Source organism: Lygodium microphyllum, chromosome 27, assembly GCF_053477565.2.
Source record: "Lygodium microphyllum isolate KBCC chromosome 27, Lygodium_microphyllum_v1.1.10, whole genome shotgun sequence".
Classification (NCBI taxonomy): domain Eukaryota; kingdom Viridiplantae; phylum Streptophyta; class Polypodiopsida; order Schizaeales; family Lygodiaceae; genus Lygodium; species Lygodium microphyllum.
Window position 1 is genome coordinate 31815895 of NC_141161.1, and position 14045 is coordinate 31829939.

The following is a 14045-nucleotide window of genomic DNA, read 5'->3' on the forward strand; positions in this document are numbered from 1 at the left end:
GGAGAGACGTAAATACGTGAGGTTATATGTCTCTATCAATGCACATGCACACACACATACACGGTAATAAATTTGAAAAGAGAACACGGCAATGTGCTAGTGGAGAGACATAAATATGTGAGGTTATGTCTCTATTAATTCTCTCTCTCTCTCTTTATTGTACACCTCTCTCACATTCATTTGACATGTGGCACTCTCTCTTTGAGCTTATATAAAGCAACACAAGGTAGGCTTAGTTGGCATGGAGTGGTGGAAGGAGAGAGAGAGAGAGAGACCAGAAAACCAATATAATGTGTGGTGAGAAAGTGAAGGAAGTTCGTTTCCCTTACGAAACTGCTTCGCAACAGCTTTGCACGATATACCGGTCTTACATTGTACAACTTGCCGAAAATCTAAAAAAAAGAAATCTTAACATCTAAACACAGGAAACCTCATCATCTGCAGGTTCAAATACCATGGGACTTGTCCTTGTTTCCCTTGCGCTCTCCATTGAAAACCATAATCGTAAAGTTTCTCTTGCAAAATGTGAGTTCCAATAGACTTTTAAAAAAGTGGCCCTAAAAAAGTATGTCTGCATGGAATGTTCGAATGAACTCCCGCTTTTAACGCGGCTCCTTTTTGAGTACACGTCTGACGTGTACTGCTTCTTATGTGAGCTTCTCTCTCTCTCTCTCTCTCTCTCTCTCTCTTTCTCAATCAATCAATCAATCAATGGTTGATTATATAATCGTAGGTTTTTCTCTTCCCCCTGCTCTCCCCCCCTTTCCTTCCGTGTAGCTGTCGCCCCTGCGCGCTACACGTACAATTCTAGGTTTCTGCAATTCTATCAATCGTCCATGGGGACGTATAGCACAAGTGCAGACCATCAGGAGCCTCTATTGCAGAAAAAAGAGGAGCAAGTCGAGAAGGAAGAGAAGGATTGGTTATACGTGGAAGGTTGCCCTGGCTGCTCCCTCGAGCGCAGGAAGCTCGCCTCTAATGGAGCCCCTAAACGAGAGCTGGCCTTTGTGGCCTTCATGGTTCTATGCAACGGTGTGTGATCATGCATCTATGAATATGCTCACATATACACATATATGCTAGATATATCCACATACATATACGAGATTTGTAACTAAATTCAATAACTTCATTGACAGACTCTGATCATCCATGATGTCTCCATGTCTTTGGCTAGTGCAGTAATTTTCCATTGAAATAACTTCTTTGACAGACTCTCATCCACGTCTCTATGTCTTTGGTGACAAGAGCAGAAAATTTCAATAACACTTGTGTCTATACTTCTGTCTAGTGATTTTCTCGCACTCGTGCGGAATTGTATTTTCTTCTCTCAAGAGTAAATGTTCTTGTTTAGTAAATGGGGACAATTTTGTTTTCTTCTCTCAAGAGTAATTGTTCTTCTTTTATAAATGCAAAAGTTGGAACCACTTTCACCACAAGTTCCATACCGTACATTCAGCCACCAACTTCATCACAAGACACAGTGTGTTTATTGTGGTATCCATGGTTTCATCTACATCCACACTATATATTGATGTAGCTGAAAACTTAACTGAAATATAGACAAAGTAAGATCACATGAGTGCAGAAGTTAACAGACCTTTCAGCTTTTGCATGTCTCTTGCCCATGAATCCTCAACCCCAAATGAACTAAGGGGTGCTGTAGGTTGCAAACGACACCATGCTCTCTTGCATCAATGCTCTTGAGGCTGTTTGAGAGGGACAGAGGGCATATCACACGATAGAGGGATTAATATTCCTGATTACCTTTACCATGAGCATGATTTTTGGGGTCAGGTAGTTTGAGAATTGCATGCAGCCAAGAATCTGGATGAGTGTTTTGTAGAAAATTAGTACATTCGTCCATATTTGGAGACAGAGGAGAGAGATTGCCAATGAGAGAGAGAGAGAGAGAGAGAGAGAGAGAGAGAGAGAGTACTGTAACGTCTTACTATAACGTCTTTAAAAGGCTAATGTGGCCTATGAGACCAAAGCAATACATACAATGATGGTGTGTTTCTCATTTGGAGTGAGAAAAGATGAAAAACATGCCTATAAGACTGAAAAGTAAAATAATGTCCTATTAGAGAAAACACGTTAATGATCTAAAAGTAAAAGTAGAACAAGGGAACTCTCCATCAATGAGATGTTTGTCCTCTAAGGAGATGTATCTCTGCATGGCTGAGGCGTCTTGGTATTTGTCTCTTGTGGTGCTCAATGATGGCTCTAATTTGTCAGTGGTGTGGATGTCTAGGCCTTTGTTCGGGTGGACGTGGGCGCCTAGATTGGATGAGTGCCACTGCTCTATCCAAAGGGACACCCATAGAAGATGAGGTCCAATGATGATGTACTCCTGTAGGCTATGTGGCAATAGTAGTGGTATGTGCCATACTTGACTGTGTAGCAATGAAAAAGTCAGTGACCGCTCTTTGTCTATGTGAGCTGAGTTGTGGGGACCTCCTACTCCGTAGAATAGCTGCTTTGCACCTTTGGAGCTCCAAGAGGAAGAAACCAAAGCATCTTTGATCCTCAAATTGCATGATTCGTTTCAAGGGTCCAAAACCCTATCGAAATAGATAGTGGTATTTGCCGCGTATATCATAATATACCATGCATTGGCAGATGTAGTGTTCCTCTCTCTTTGGCTCTTTGTTGCATAGTGGGCATATGTGTTCCTTTGTCTGTATGCTCTCCTATCTACCTATCCCAATCCTTAGGTGGTGGGATGAGGTACGGATCTGACCAATAACTGTACACAATCCATGAGGCAGATGTGTATTCATGTAACTAGGTCGTGTGTGATGAAACCATCCTTAGATACCTGAAGGAAGTGGGTTTAGTAGTGTGCCATTCTCATGCCATGGGGGTAGGGGGTTGAATCCAAGTCTTCTCTGTATCTAACCTTAGTATGTCTGCTTTGATCACATGGTTCAGCTCTAATCGGCTTAGGTCAAGTGTAAGGCAATCCAGGCTATAGTCAAAGGGGGGGTAGTCTGTCAAATTGCAGCCCATGTAAACTCATCTATATATTTATTTGAGCATACCAACAATGTTTGTCACCATCTGCTATTAGTTGTCTAGAAGGGGCCAGGGCTAGCTGTGGTATCTATCTTGGGGAAGCCCCCATAGTCTATGTATGAAAGTCATTGTTTGGACCAAGGCCTCAACCACCATGGGTGATGCTCTCAACTCAACTTGATAATCTCATGTGGGTCGAGCGCTTCGCTCATATCATATGTGAGATCATCATGACTAGTGGTCTTTCCATATGCTCCCACCCATCATAGTTTTCCTTCTCTGGTCCATCTTGGTCTCCCGAAGGCTATCTCCTTGTGTGGAAGAGACTCGGACCCCAAATAGCTGGGTGTAAGTTGGGTGTCAAAAAGCCACAATTTGGTGCGCGGTTCATGAAACTGTATGGGAGCAGATTGCCTCTCCAATGCGCCTAAGGCTGCATATACTTTTGCCAAATGAGCCTCTGATGTCTCTCTCCAAGAGAATTGTGGTCCCTTCAATGTGACCCCCAAATAAACATACTGCCTGACCATCTCCACTGACTCTCCATCGAAAGTAAATTGGTGTTCAGCTCTTGTTACCCAAGCAGCTGAAGTGTTAAATACCATAACTTTAGTTTTCCCAAGGTTCACCTTAAGGTCTCTATCTTTGCAAAAAGTTGACAATGCATCCAAGTATCTATTTAGTCCCTCAGGTGAGTACAATATCGTTTGTATAAAGTAGTAATGGTATCAACACTGCTGCTAGGCTGGCTCCGGCCCCACCAATCCTATCCACATATTCTGAAATTTCATCTATGTACAGCCCAAATAGTGCCGGTGAAAGTGGGCAGCCTTGTTTCACCCCAAAGGTGCTATTGATTGTATTTGAGATGCCCTCAGGTGTCTATACTCTACTTGCAATTGTCTCATACAAGGCATAGATACTCCACTATATCTCTATGGGCACATCAATTTCGTGCATTCTTCTCATGAGTCTAGCATGTGGCACTGTGAAAGTCCACAAAACAGCAGAACTTTTTCTTGAATGCCTTGCCCTCCTCAATGATTTCCCTCAATGTAAAGATATGGTCTAGAGTTGTATATCCCCTCTTGAAGCCAGCATGGCCTTTTGATCTCAGGCCATGCATCTCAGCCCATCCACTCAATGCTTGTTCCACAATAGAGCCATATATTTTGGCCAGCATGTGTCCAATCATCATAGTTCAGTAGTTACTAAGTAGCATGGGGTCTCCACTCTTAAAGAGCGGCACAATAGTATGGTTTGACCAATTAGTTGGAAATCCCTCATAGATTGCCCTATTAAATATGTGAGCTAGTGCTGATGCTAAGATATCACAAGCATGCATGAAGTGTTCTGCTACTAAACCATCATGATCTTGGGCTTTCCCATTTTTACACAGAGAGAGAGAGAGAGTCATGAGTTTTGTTGAGGGTTGCGTGCTTCTTTTGCAAGGGAGAATGTAGTAAGGTTGCAAATTCTATTCATCGAATGGTCATAGATCCATAAGCTATTGTGCTATTGTGCAAATATGTAGGGACTATTTTATGGATTTACTTGGGTTGCAATAACACATTTTAGATAGAATGACAATAGCTCAGTCCTAGTCAAGGATCTGTTAGGGATTGAGGTTGAGAGGAGAGAGCATAAGAGTGTAGGAAAGTGAGAGGAGAGAAACTAGAATAGGACAAAGATAGAGAGAAAGAAGAGAGGGAGTCACTAGAATAGGAGAGAGAATAGAGAAAGAGGAGAGAGGCAAGAATTCATGAAAGCTTGGACAAGAAGGTCAAGATGAAGAGTCTAATGTGGTAAAATTGAAAATAAAGTCTCTTACATCTTTTATACTTAGGCCAGTGTAGCACCAAGTATTTATCAAATATTGTTGGAAAATATATGTCTAAATGCCTTTTATTACAATCCATCCGCACCTCAATGCTTTTGTTTTAAAAAAACAAAAGAAATAACGCCAAGTAATGGCGATCAAAATAGAGTACTCTGCGTAGACATGACAAAAGAGTCTTTGATGTTTGAAAACCTTCAAAGGAAATGATGGATTTGGAATTGAAGACAAAGGATCATATGTTGCTTTAGTATAGAAGCATAAAGATAGTAGTTTGATGCATATATCTTCAAGGATAAGCTCATCCAAGATGGGCTCACTGTGCAGTCCATTGCAAACCCAGTTGTAGGAAAACTGCCATAATTTTTGATAGGCTGAACCAAACCAAATAACTAATATCTCCAAAGAAGATATTTATGTATACTTCCAATCTACGTAGGTTGCTTTTCTCTATAATTAATTGTGAATTTACAATAGCTCAAAAGAGAGAGCTGTCAGAGAGCAGATAGTAGTGAAACAAAGCCCTTAAGTAGCAATACTCTTCATCCATAAGATCATTTTGAAGGTAGAGAAACTCCTCAATGATAGTGGTTAGTCTCCATGAAGCTTCTTATAATCACAAACCTCGCCATTTGATCAAATATGCCAATGTAGAGTGCGACCTAAGCTTCTTTTCCCAATATCCAATGATATTGTGAGGTATGTATTGAATTAAGTTTTCTTCATCAATAGATGGTGACTCCTCTAAGTCCTTAACTTGAGAACCACTGAAGGGCTCTAGTTGATTTGACATGAAAGACATTATGAATCTTCGTTGAAGAGGGAAGTTCTAATTGGTATGCCGAATTACCAATCCTTTTGAGTACTTTGTGGGGGCCATAGTAATGATGGGCAAGTTTGTTACTTGAGCCATCCTTAAGAGATGCATATCTCGATTTCAGCGAAAAATCTTCCTCTTGGAACTCCAACGGCTAGTGCTTCTTATGAGTAGATCTTCATTTGGTCTCAAGCCTCCTTGAGGTTGATCTTTAATTGTTAAAGAAGAGTCTGCATTGTTTCCAAATTCTCTTTCCATGAGGCTTTATCTTCTCATGAAACATGATGGTTGGAAGAAGGCGTACCTTGTAACCATACATAGCCTCAGAAGGGAAGACTCCAATACTAGAATGAGTGGTGGTGTTATAGGTAATTCAGCCAAATAAAGCCACAAATCTCATGCATGCTATACATCATGACAACAATGCCATTTGTTGACTCTCTCGTTGACCATTGGTTTGAGGATGATATGATGGCTTTTGATGGTAGTGCCCATAGAGTTGAATACTCCTTGCCAAAAATTGCTTGTACACTTTGCGTCCCTATCATGTACAATGACTTGATGTAAACCATATAGTTGAAGACATGTTTCATGAATTGACTCGCAACTTGTGAGGCCGTGCATTGGGTCTTTGTTGGGAGAAAATGGGCTTCTTTCGTAAGTCTGTCCACCACCATATAGATGGCATTCCATCCCCTCTTGATAGATGTAAGCCCATAATAAAGTCCATAGCGATATGTGCCCATTTGCCTTTGGGAATAGACAATGGCCATAGTAAATCATTGGGCTTTTGAGTGTTGTTCTCTTGTCGACAAGAAATACATTTGAGAACATAGTCTTTCACATCTTTTTAATTTTTCGAGAGAAAAGTATAAATTCTATTAATACACCTTGAAATAGAGTGTCCTAAGGAGAAAAAGCAAAATACAAAGCAGTCTTGTAACAAAATACAAAGCAGTCTTGTAATGGACTTTCATATCAAGAAATATGTAACAAGGGTAAGTTTATTGCGAAGCTTAAATGAATGGCTAGTCTAGAGGTCTATAATGCTAGACCATGTGGTTTTGGAAAAGGAAAAAAGTGTCGAAATCTCATGTCTTGAGAAAAGCATTTATCCTCCTCCTCATAGTTTCCGAATTGCCTTGTATTCTATCACATGTCCTACAGTGAGTATAGACAATCTCTATCTAGATCTTGGAGAGAGTCTTTGTAGCAGATATGTCAAAAAAATCAATAGCCTAGCTATATCTGATTATCCATATGTACCAAGCAATAATGCTAGGTAAGAGCTCTCATTTGTGACAATGCCCCTGAGTCCATACTATTTGTGGAAATTTGGCATGATAGCCCCACTCACAAGCTGTCCTAAAATGAGAAGCCTGACATCCTTGTATAACCTCATATCCACTAGCTAGGGACTTTGTTAGTGACCCAAGCAACTGTTCCCCACATAGCAATCATAGAGTCTATAGTGCCATGAAATACCATCCTAGGGGCTTCTCTAGGTGCCATTGGGTCTCCTCATGATCCCAATATCTAGGGTAAGGAATAGGGTCTCTACCATAGCCAAGCCATGTACCATCTGCTAAACTCGTGTGCTAGTAATGAAAGAAAGAGCGAAATCTTTATTGGTCTAAAATTGTCCTCTAATCTCCTCCAGAAGCTTCCAAGAATAAAGAGTGAAATCTTTATTGGTCTAAAACTGTCCTCTAATCTTCTCCAAAAGCTTCCAAGAAAAGGCTGTGATAGACCTTGGGTAGTCCAATGCATATTCTGTGATGATTTTGGACCTCTTTGTCGTATCATGGAGTATGAGGACGAGAGATGCCTAGGTCTTTTCCTCTTGGATCTCAAAGGCGCTGCACAGCAATATTGTGAGACAAGAGGCCAGCTCACCCAGAGGGACCCACACAAAGAGCAATGACAGACTTTTTTCACAAATTTGACCCTATTGACACTACTAGCCTTGCAAAGACAGAGCCACCCCACTAGACATCTCCCATTTCCACGTCATGGAGTCACATTGAATAGAGCCATTTCATTTCGTTGAGCACGACGACCCTCGTCTACTAGGACTTGTCTGAAGAGGCCACACCACGTCAAAGCCATTATTGTGAGACACCGAAGACTCACCACTAGGCATATCAACGGAGCAGTTAAGGACAACATTATAGCTGAGATCATGTGCAGATCTTGAGATCAACTACGGCCTCTACAGTCTCCACCACATTTTTCTTGACATAGTTTTGTCACATTTGGGTGTCCTTTACTTTCTACCGATGGGACAACACCAAGTATGGTTCTACTCTAGCATAGTCCCATCATATTAGCATTGTTTCATAGGCCACTTACTTATTTTAATGCTATCTTCACCTTACTGATGAGATGATATTACACATGGATGTATTTTGGATTTAGTCTCATAGGCCATGTTGGCCTTATGTAGACGTTAATCTCTCTCTCTCTCTCTCTCTCTCTGTGCCATGTTTCAAACTGAATGCCAAACTTTCCACATGATACTGGTAAGAATGTGCATTTGAAGTGGGTGAAATCTTGGTACATTTGGCATAGCCATTAGAATATTAAGATAGTTGTTATCCAAAAGAACGAATGATGCAAGGAGGGTACTGCAAGATTCAACCATTTGCAATAGCTCCTCATTGTTCTTTTGGATTAATTTGTTAATGGGGTCTTCAAAGTATGTAAAGATCACAAATCATTTTTAAAACTCCTTTACTCATTATGTCATCCAGACATTTAAGATAGTCTGGCTTTTATACAATATTCTCAGGTGATATATTACTGCTATCCATATCAGTGTATTTTAATGAAATTTTTAGAAAGAATCGTGCTTAACTGTTTAGTTTCTGATAGTACCATCAGCTCTCTATGGGTACTTTCGATATAGGTTTAGTATATGATGTTTCTAACTTATGTAACATTGTATTGTTGGTTTTCCTGCAGCACTGCCTATTTCTTCGCTTTTCCCATTCGTTTATTTCATGGTAAGATTTCCTTTGATGAGTTCTAGGACATTTGATATTGAGATCGCATATATGATCTGTTGGTTGTGATATTCTTTCTGAAGAGTTCTGACAGCTGATAGACAAACATTTTGGGTCTTTTCCAGGTCAGGGATTTTGGCATTGCGAGATCTGATACAAGCATAGGTTCATATGCTGGTTATTTAGGTGAGGAGAGGTTGATTCACTCTCCAGATGCTGATTATTTTTCTTTTTGCTATTGCACCACCTAATATGTTCTAAACCTAGTGTAGTGGGACATGCTAGTTCTGAAAAGTGAACACCTCTACGATACTTAAGATGTGTATTCTCTATTCCAAACCTTCCTTTGATATTTAAGACTGATCTTCCATTGAATAATCCCTGTTTACTATGAAACTTGCAATGAAGGTGGTAAGGTTTACTAAAGAAGCTCAAACAAGGGTTACATGACTAGAGGCTATACTTGGAGCCATATGGACCTGGTGGATATTAAGATTTATGGCCATTTATCATCTAATCTATTAAGCCCTTTGGTAAAAGAGAAAATCCTGATTTAGGGAGGAAGATTCCATTTTGTGCAACATTGTCATGATCTGACTCATTGCTCGTGTGTGTGTCCTCTCTCCTCATAGCTTCTTCCCGTCACCTTTGGCACTACCTCCCTGCCTCCTCACTTTCGTGTTTTTCTACTCTCTCTTCAATTCCTTCTCTTCCTCCAGCCACCACCTAGTTCCTTTTCTACCTGTTGATACCCTTCTCATGACTTATGGAGCTGTCTTGGGCACTGGGCCTTACAGCTAAGGGGCAGCAGGCTATGGGTAGGATCCTATCCTTGATGATGTGAAGCAATCCTTAAGTATTATGCTACATCAATTGTGCTGAGTTTGCAACCTCCTTGATGGTGATTGATTCCCTTTTCCATATGGTTGCCTACCTTCAATGCTAGATGGTGGACCTCATATGTGCACATTTCTAGCTTTTGAGTCTTTGGAATGCCATGCCTTTGGTTCTCTAGGTTCAAACAGAGCATATCTCGCTTCTCCACTAAAGCCCAGCTGAGCTCCTCAAAATCACACAGGATGATATCAACAACACAATCTCGTTAGATCTGCTTATCAAGGTGCAATTCTACAAGGACTATTTTTTCCTGTTCATTGAGGATAGGTTCATCTAGCTTCGATAATGCTAGTCCAATGTTGTGCGACCTGCCATTTGCCAACTTGGAGTGCCACTGTTGGTAAGTAGAACTTGCAGAGCTGAGCAAGTTATTTGCAATCCAATGTTGTGCGACCTGCCATTTGCCAACTTGGAGTGCCACTGTCGGTAAGTAGAACTTGCAGAGCTGAGCAAGTTATTTGCGAATGGATTACTCACCAGCATCCATAGTGCGTGACTATCCCATGCCATGCAAATAATCATTGGCCAATTATGAGTATCATGGCATGGGGGTGGAGACATGTGAAGCTGAGTGAGTTGATTGAGACAGAGTACTCATTAAGAGGCTTAGAGAGGATATGAATGTATATACGCCCACTGGCACTTGGGCCATGTGGACAAGTCTGGACAGGTAAAAATGCTGAAGCTATTACAGGTCTATTGTAGACTGGGCATAATGGGAACAACTGCATTGTGGCAAGTCTGTCCTAGGTGACATGTCAACTTGAACCAAGCAATTAGCCAGTCCCTTTTTATCCACTTGTAGTTTTGGGTTGACTAGGAGTCAGGGACTAGGCCTTATTACACTCTAATTTGAGTAGTGAAGCTGGTAGTTTTTAAAGGTAATTTAGAACAGAAACTGTTGGCTTCTGTGCTTCCAATTGTGGAGGATTCACTTGAACAGTCTTAACTCTCCCTTGTCAACTATCTCTAGTTGGGGCTTATCTGGAACCTTCATAGGTGGCAACCTGATGCATAGTTTTTATTGGGCACGTCTGATTCAGCAATTATATGTCTGAAAAGTGATGTGTTTTATGCCATTCAGATGTGTTCGGATTTGGGGAAAACAAATGACTGAAAAAGGGTTGAAAGTTTTTCAATTTCAACAAAAAACAATGTTGCCTGCCTGTCAACAACATTGCTTGAGAGCTGCCAGCCTTTTCTTAGCGCCAACTTGTGAATTACCTGCTTGTGGACTGTGCAACAAGTCAATTCAACCTTCAGCCTTGGCATTGACTGCTCCAAGCTAAGAATGTGCTTTCTGTTCCTGTTTTTCCCTTGGTCTCACATCTTTTTCATATGCTGTCTTTCTTTGTTCAAAATCAATAAGAAATCTTTGTATTCACGATATTGAAAGATACAACATTGAGGCACATCTCAAGACTACACCCTTGTGATGCCGCACATGTGAGGGTTCACCATTGAGTATAGGGAATCACACGTAGTGTGGAAACCAAGCAGAGCTTAGAGTCACTACTACTCCCTATATAGGTGTTTTTGGCTCCAACACTATGGTATAGCTACAAAGCCCATACCCTTACACTCACCCCCGCTTAATGAATTGCTGTCCTTAGCAATCTAAGGGTGGTTTCTTGACTCATTCTGGGGTCTTAACACATCTTATGCTATCAAGCTGGTCATGTTTGCCGGTCTAGGACTGACTCATTAGCGGGGTCTTAACGCAGCCTTTTCTATCAAGCTGGTTAGTGTTTTCCACACTACGACTCGGGGGTCTTAACACAGCTTATCCTATCAAGCTGGCTAGGGTCTACCCATCTAGACTTAGTTATTTTGATTCTTTTGCATTCTAGTCCACCCTAAACTCAATTACATTTGAGGAGTGGAGGCTTCATAGTCCTAACTTGAGGTGGCTTGGCACTTATGGCTTTGCATGCCAAGCTTTGTAGGCGTGATCCCAAGTTGTCGCGTTGGTGGTGTCAAGGCGTGGTGGCGTGGTTGTAGCCATGTTGTGCCACGTCTTAAGGGAGGCAGTCCATTGCATTGCTCCTTGTGCCATTTCTCTCTATCTTCGTGCCATCTTCTTGGGCCTTGGGGACTTGGGTCTCTTGGTTCATTTGCCAAGACGCTTTGCCCTCATCGCCAAGTCAAGAACTTGGGCTGTTTTCCTTGGCCTCCTTGCCAGATCTTTCTTGCTTGCTTTGAACTTAGTCAATCTGGTTGGTTTGGCTTGTTTTCTCGCATGGAAGGTGCGGTCTTGGTGCATGGCACCTCTTTGGCTCTTCTTAGCCTCATCTGTAGTTGAAGTTCTTGGTGGGGAATGGACTAAGTCATCAATGATCACACTTAGATTGGATTTTGGTTTGCGGGAGTAGAGGTATCCTTGATGTTCTTAGGGTGACACCCATATGTGTAGTGCTTGGTGTGTCACGGATCTATAGGATTAGGATGACAACTCCTTGCATTGCTCGCGACCTGAATGCTGAGATCTCAATCTTTGCTAGCATCATTGAGTATGGTCCCAATGGGTTCCATAGTCCAAAGACATTCACCTTAAGAGTGAGTTAGAGAGTTCTCCAGGGCTCAACTAGCAAGGTTCCCTTTCGTGGCACTAAGTTACCTTGATTGGACCATATTGCGAGCACTCCCTCATGGTCTCCCTTCTTTGAGGCTTTGTCCTCTAACTCATTCTGTCCAAGCTCATAAGGGTTTGCCTCTTCAGACTCAAAAGACGTAGCCAATGACTCCATTGTTGAAGTGCACTTGGTTCCTACTTTGATCTGAGTTGGCTGGGATGGGATGTGGCCTTGGATCAAAAGCTTGGTTTGCTTCGTCATTAGCCACGAGTTGAGTTTGGGGGTTTTGGAGGCATCTTCATTCTCATCTCTCATCTTGGCTCTAGTGGCCTGTCTCTGTTTCTTGGCGTTTGGTTTTGCCTTTTTCTTCGTCTCATTCTCGTTCTCTTTCTTCTCTATCTTTTACTCTTCTTCTTCCTAAGAAGTCTTCTATCTTTTCTTCTTTGGCCTTCTTGCCTTGATCTATCTTTTCTGGCTCTCCTTGTTCTAGACTATCTTCTTCCTTTGGCTTCGTAGCTCTCCGCACTCGTTCTTCTAACTTGCTTTCTCTGTCTTTTTCTACTTGCTCAATCCTTTCCCTAACTTTCTTCTTCTTGTTTTCTTCTACTTGTTTCTTCATATCATGCTCTAGCTTTTCTTTCTCTTCTAGCTTTTTCCTAGCTAACTTTACTTGCTCTTCTATCTCTTTTCTTCTCTTTTCTTGTGTCATGTTTTCCTTTACCTTCTCTATGGCTCCATCTAATAAATCTTTTTCTTCGACTTTCCTATCATCTTCTTCTATCTCATCCCATATTTGCATGAATCTCTCCTTCAACTCTTTTTCTAGACTATTATCATTGAATTGTGAGGGTTTGGTTGGTTGTTGGGGTTGGGGTTGTCAGGATCGAGGTGTGCCAAGATCTAGGCTGAGCTCATCCTCCCCCCTTTTTTCTTTCTTCTCTTCCAATTCCTCTCTTCTTTCTTTTCCTTTACCTATATCATCATCTAAAGTAGAAGTGTTGGCTCCATGTAGCGGATGCCTTGTCCTAGGTGCTTTTGCCCTTCCATTCTCACCTTCTAACTCTTATCTCTTCATCTATTTCTTTATCTTCTTCTTCATCAAAGGCATCCCATGCCTCATAAGAGGGTGCCAACTTGGTCTCACTCTCAATCTCAATGGGTGGAGGTGTTCCAAGATCAGGATTGAGCTCATCCTCCCCCTTCTTTTCTTTTAACATTGGTTCTTCTTTCAAGTGGGCCGCAACCTTTGGGTGTAGTGGTTCATGCTTCTGATATGTGCACCTTGCTTCATCTTCTTTTTTGTATCCCAACTCCATCATAATATTTTCTACCTTTGAACTCATATTCACTTTCCATCCTTCTCCCTTCACATAATATTCCATCATTTCTTCTTCTCCTTGAACTTCTTCCGGTTGGCCTTCTTCGGGATAGGGGTAGTTGGTATAAAGGTATTCTCCTCCTGGGTGGTAGTCGATGGGAACATCTTCAGGGTAGTAGTATCTACTTCAATTATGGTTCGGCTCTCTCTTTGGCTCCAATAGCTCCAGCGGCAGTCTTCCAGTCCCACCTCAACATGATTTTCTCTTGCAATTTTGTGTCAAGGTCTTGGGCCATCTTCACTTGCCATAGCCTGGCTCTCTCTCGTACCATCATCAATTGGTAGTCAACCTCCTCTAGATCTTCATCTAGCTTTTCAGCCCTCTCTTCAAGATTGCACAACACATCTATTCCTTGTTGGGTCTTCCTTAGCATCTTGATGGTTTTTTTCGTCTACTTGATCAGTTCGAGCTGTAGCTCTTTCTTCTGCAGCTCTTTCTTTTTGTATGTGATTTTGAGCTAGTGACATTGCTTGTCTTCCTCTTCAAAGAAAGTGTCCTCCCACAGCCTTAGCTCTCTCC

General features: G+C 41.6%; 1 protein-coding gene across 1 annotated transcript in view; it reads left to right on the top strand.

Annotated features, from left to right (window-relative positions):
* The first annotated feature begins 687 nt into the window (after positions 1-687).
* The window catches only part of LOC148012182 (protein ZINC INDUCED FACILITATOR-LIKE 1-like), a 132011-nt gene continuing 118653 nt past the window's right edge, over positions 688-14045 (top strand). The window contains exons 1-3 of the mRNA XM_087668749.1: positions 688-1032; positions 8637-8677; positions 8803-8863. Of these exons, the coding sequence (XP_087524875.1) occupies positions 837-1032; positions 8637-8677; positions 8803-8863 (298 nt within the window). The 5' untranslated portion in view covers positions 688-836. The remainder of the gene's footprint in view (positions 1033-8636; positions 8678-8802; positions 8864-14045) is intronic.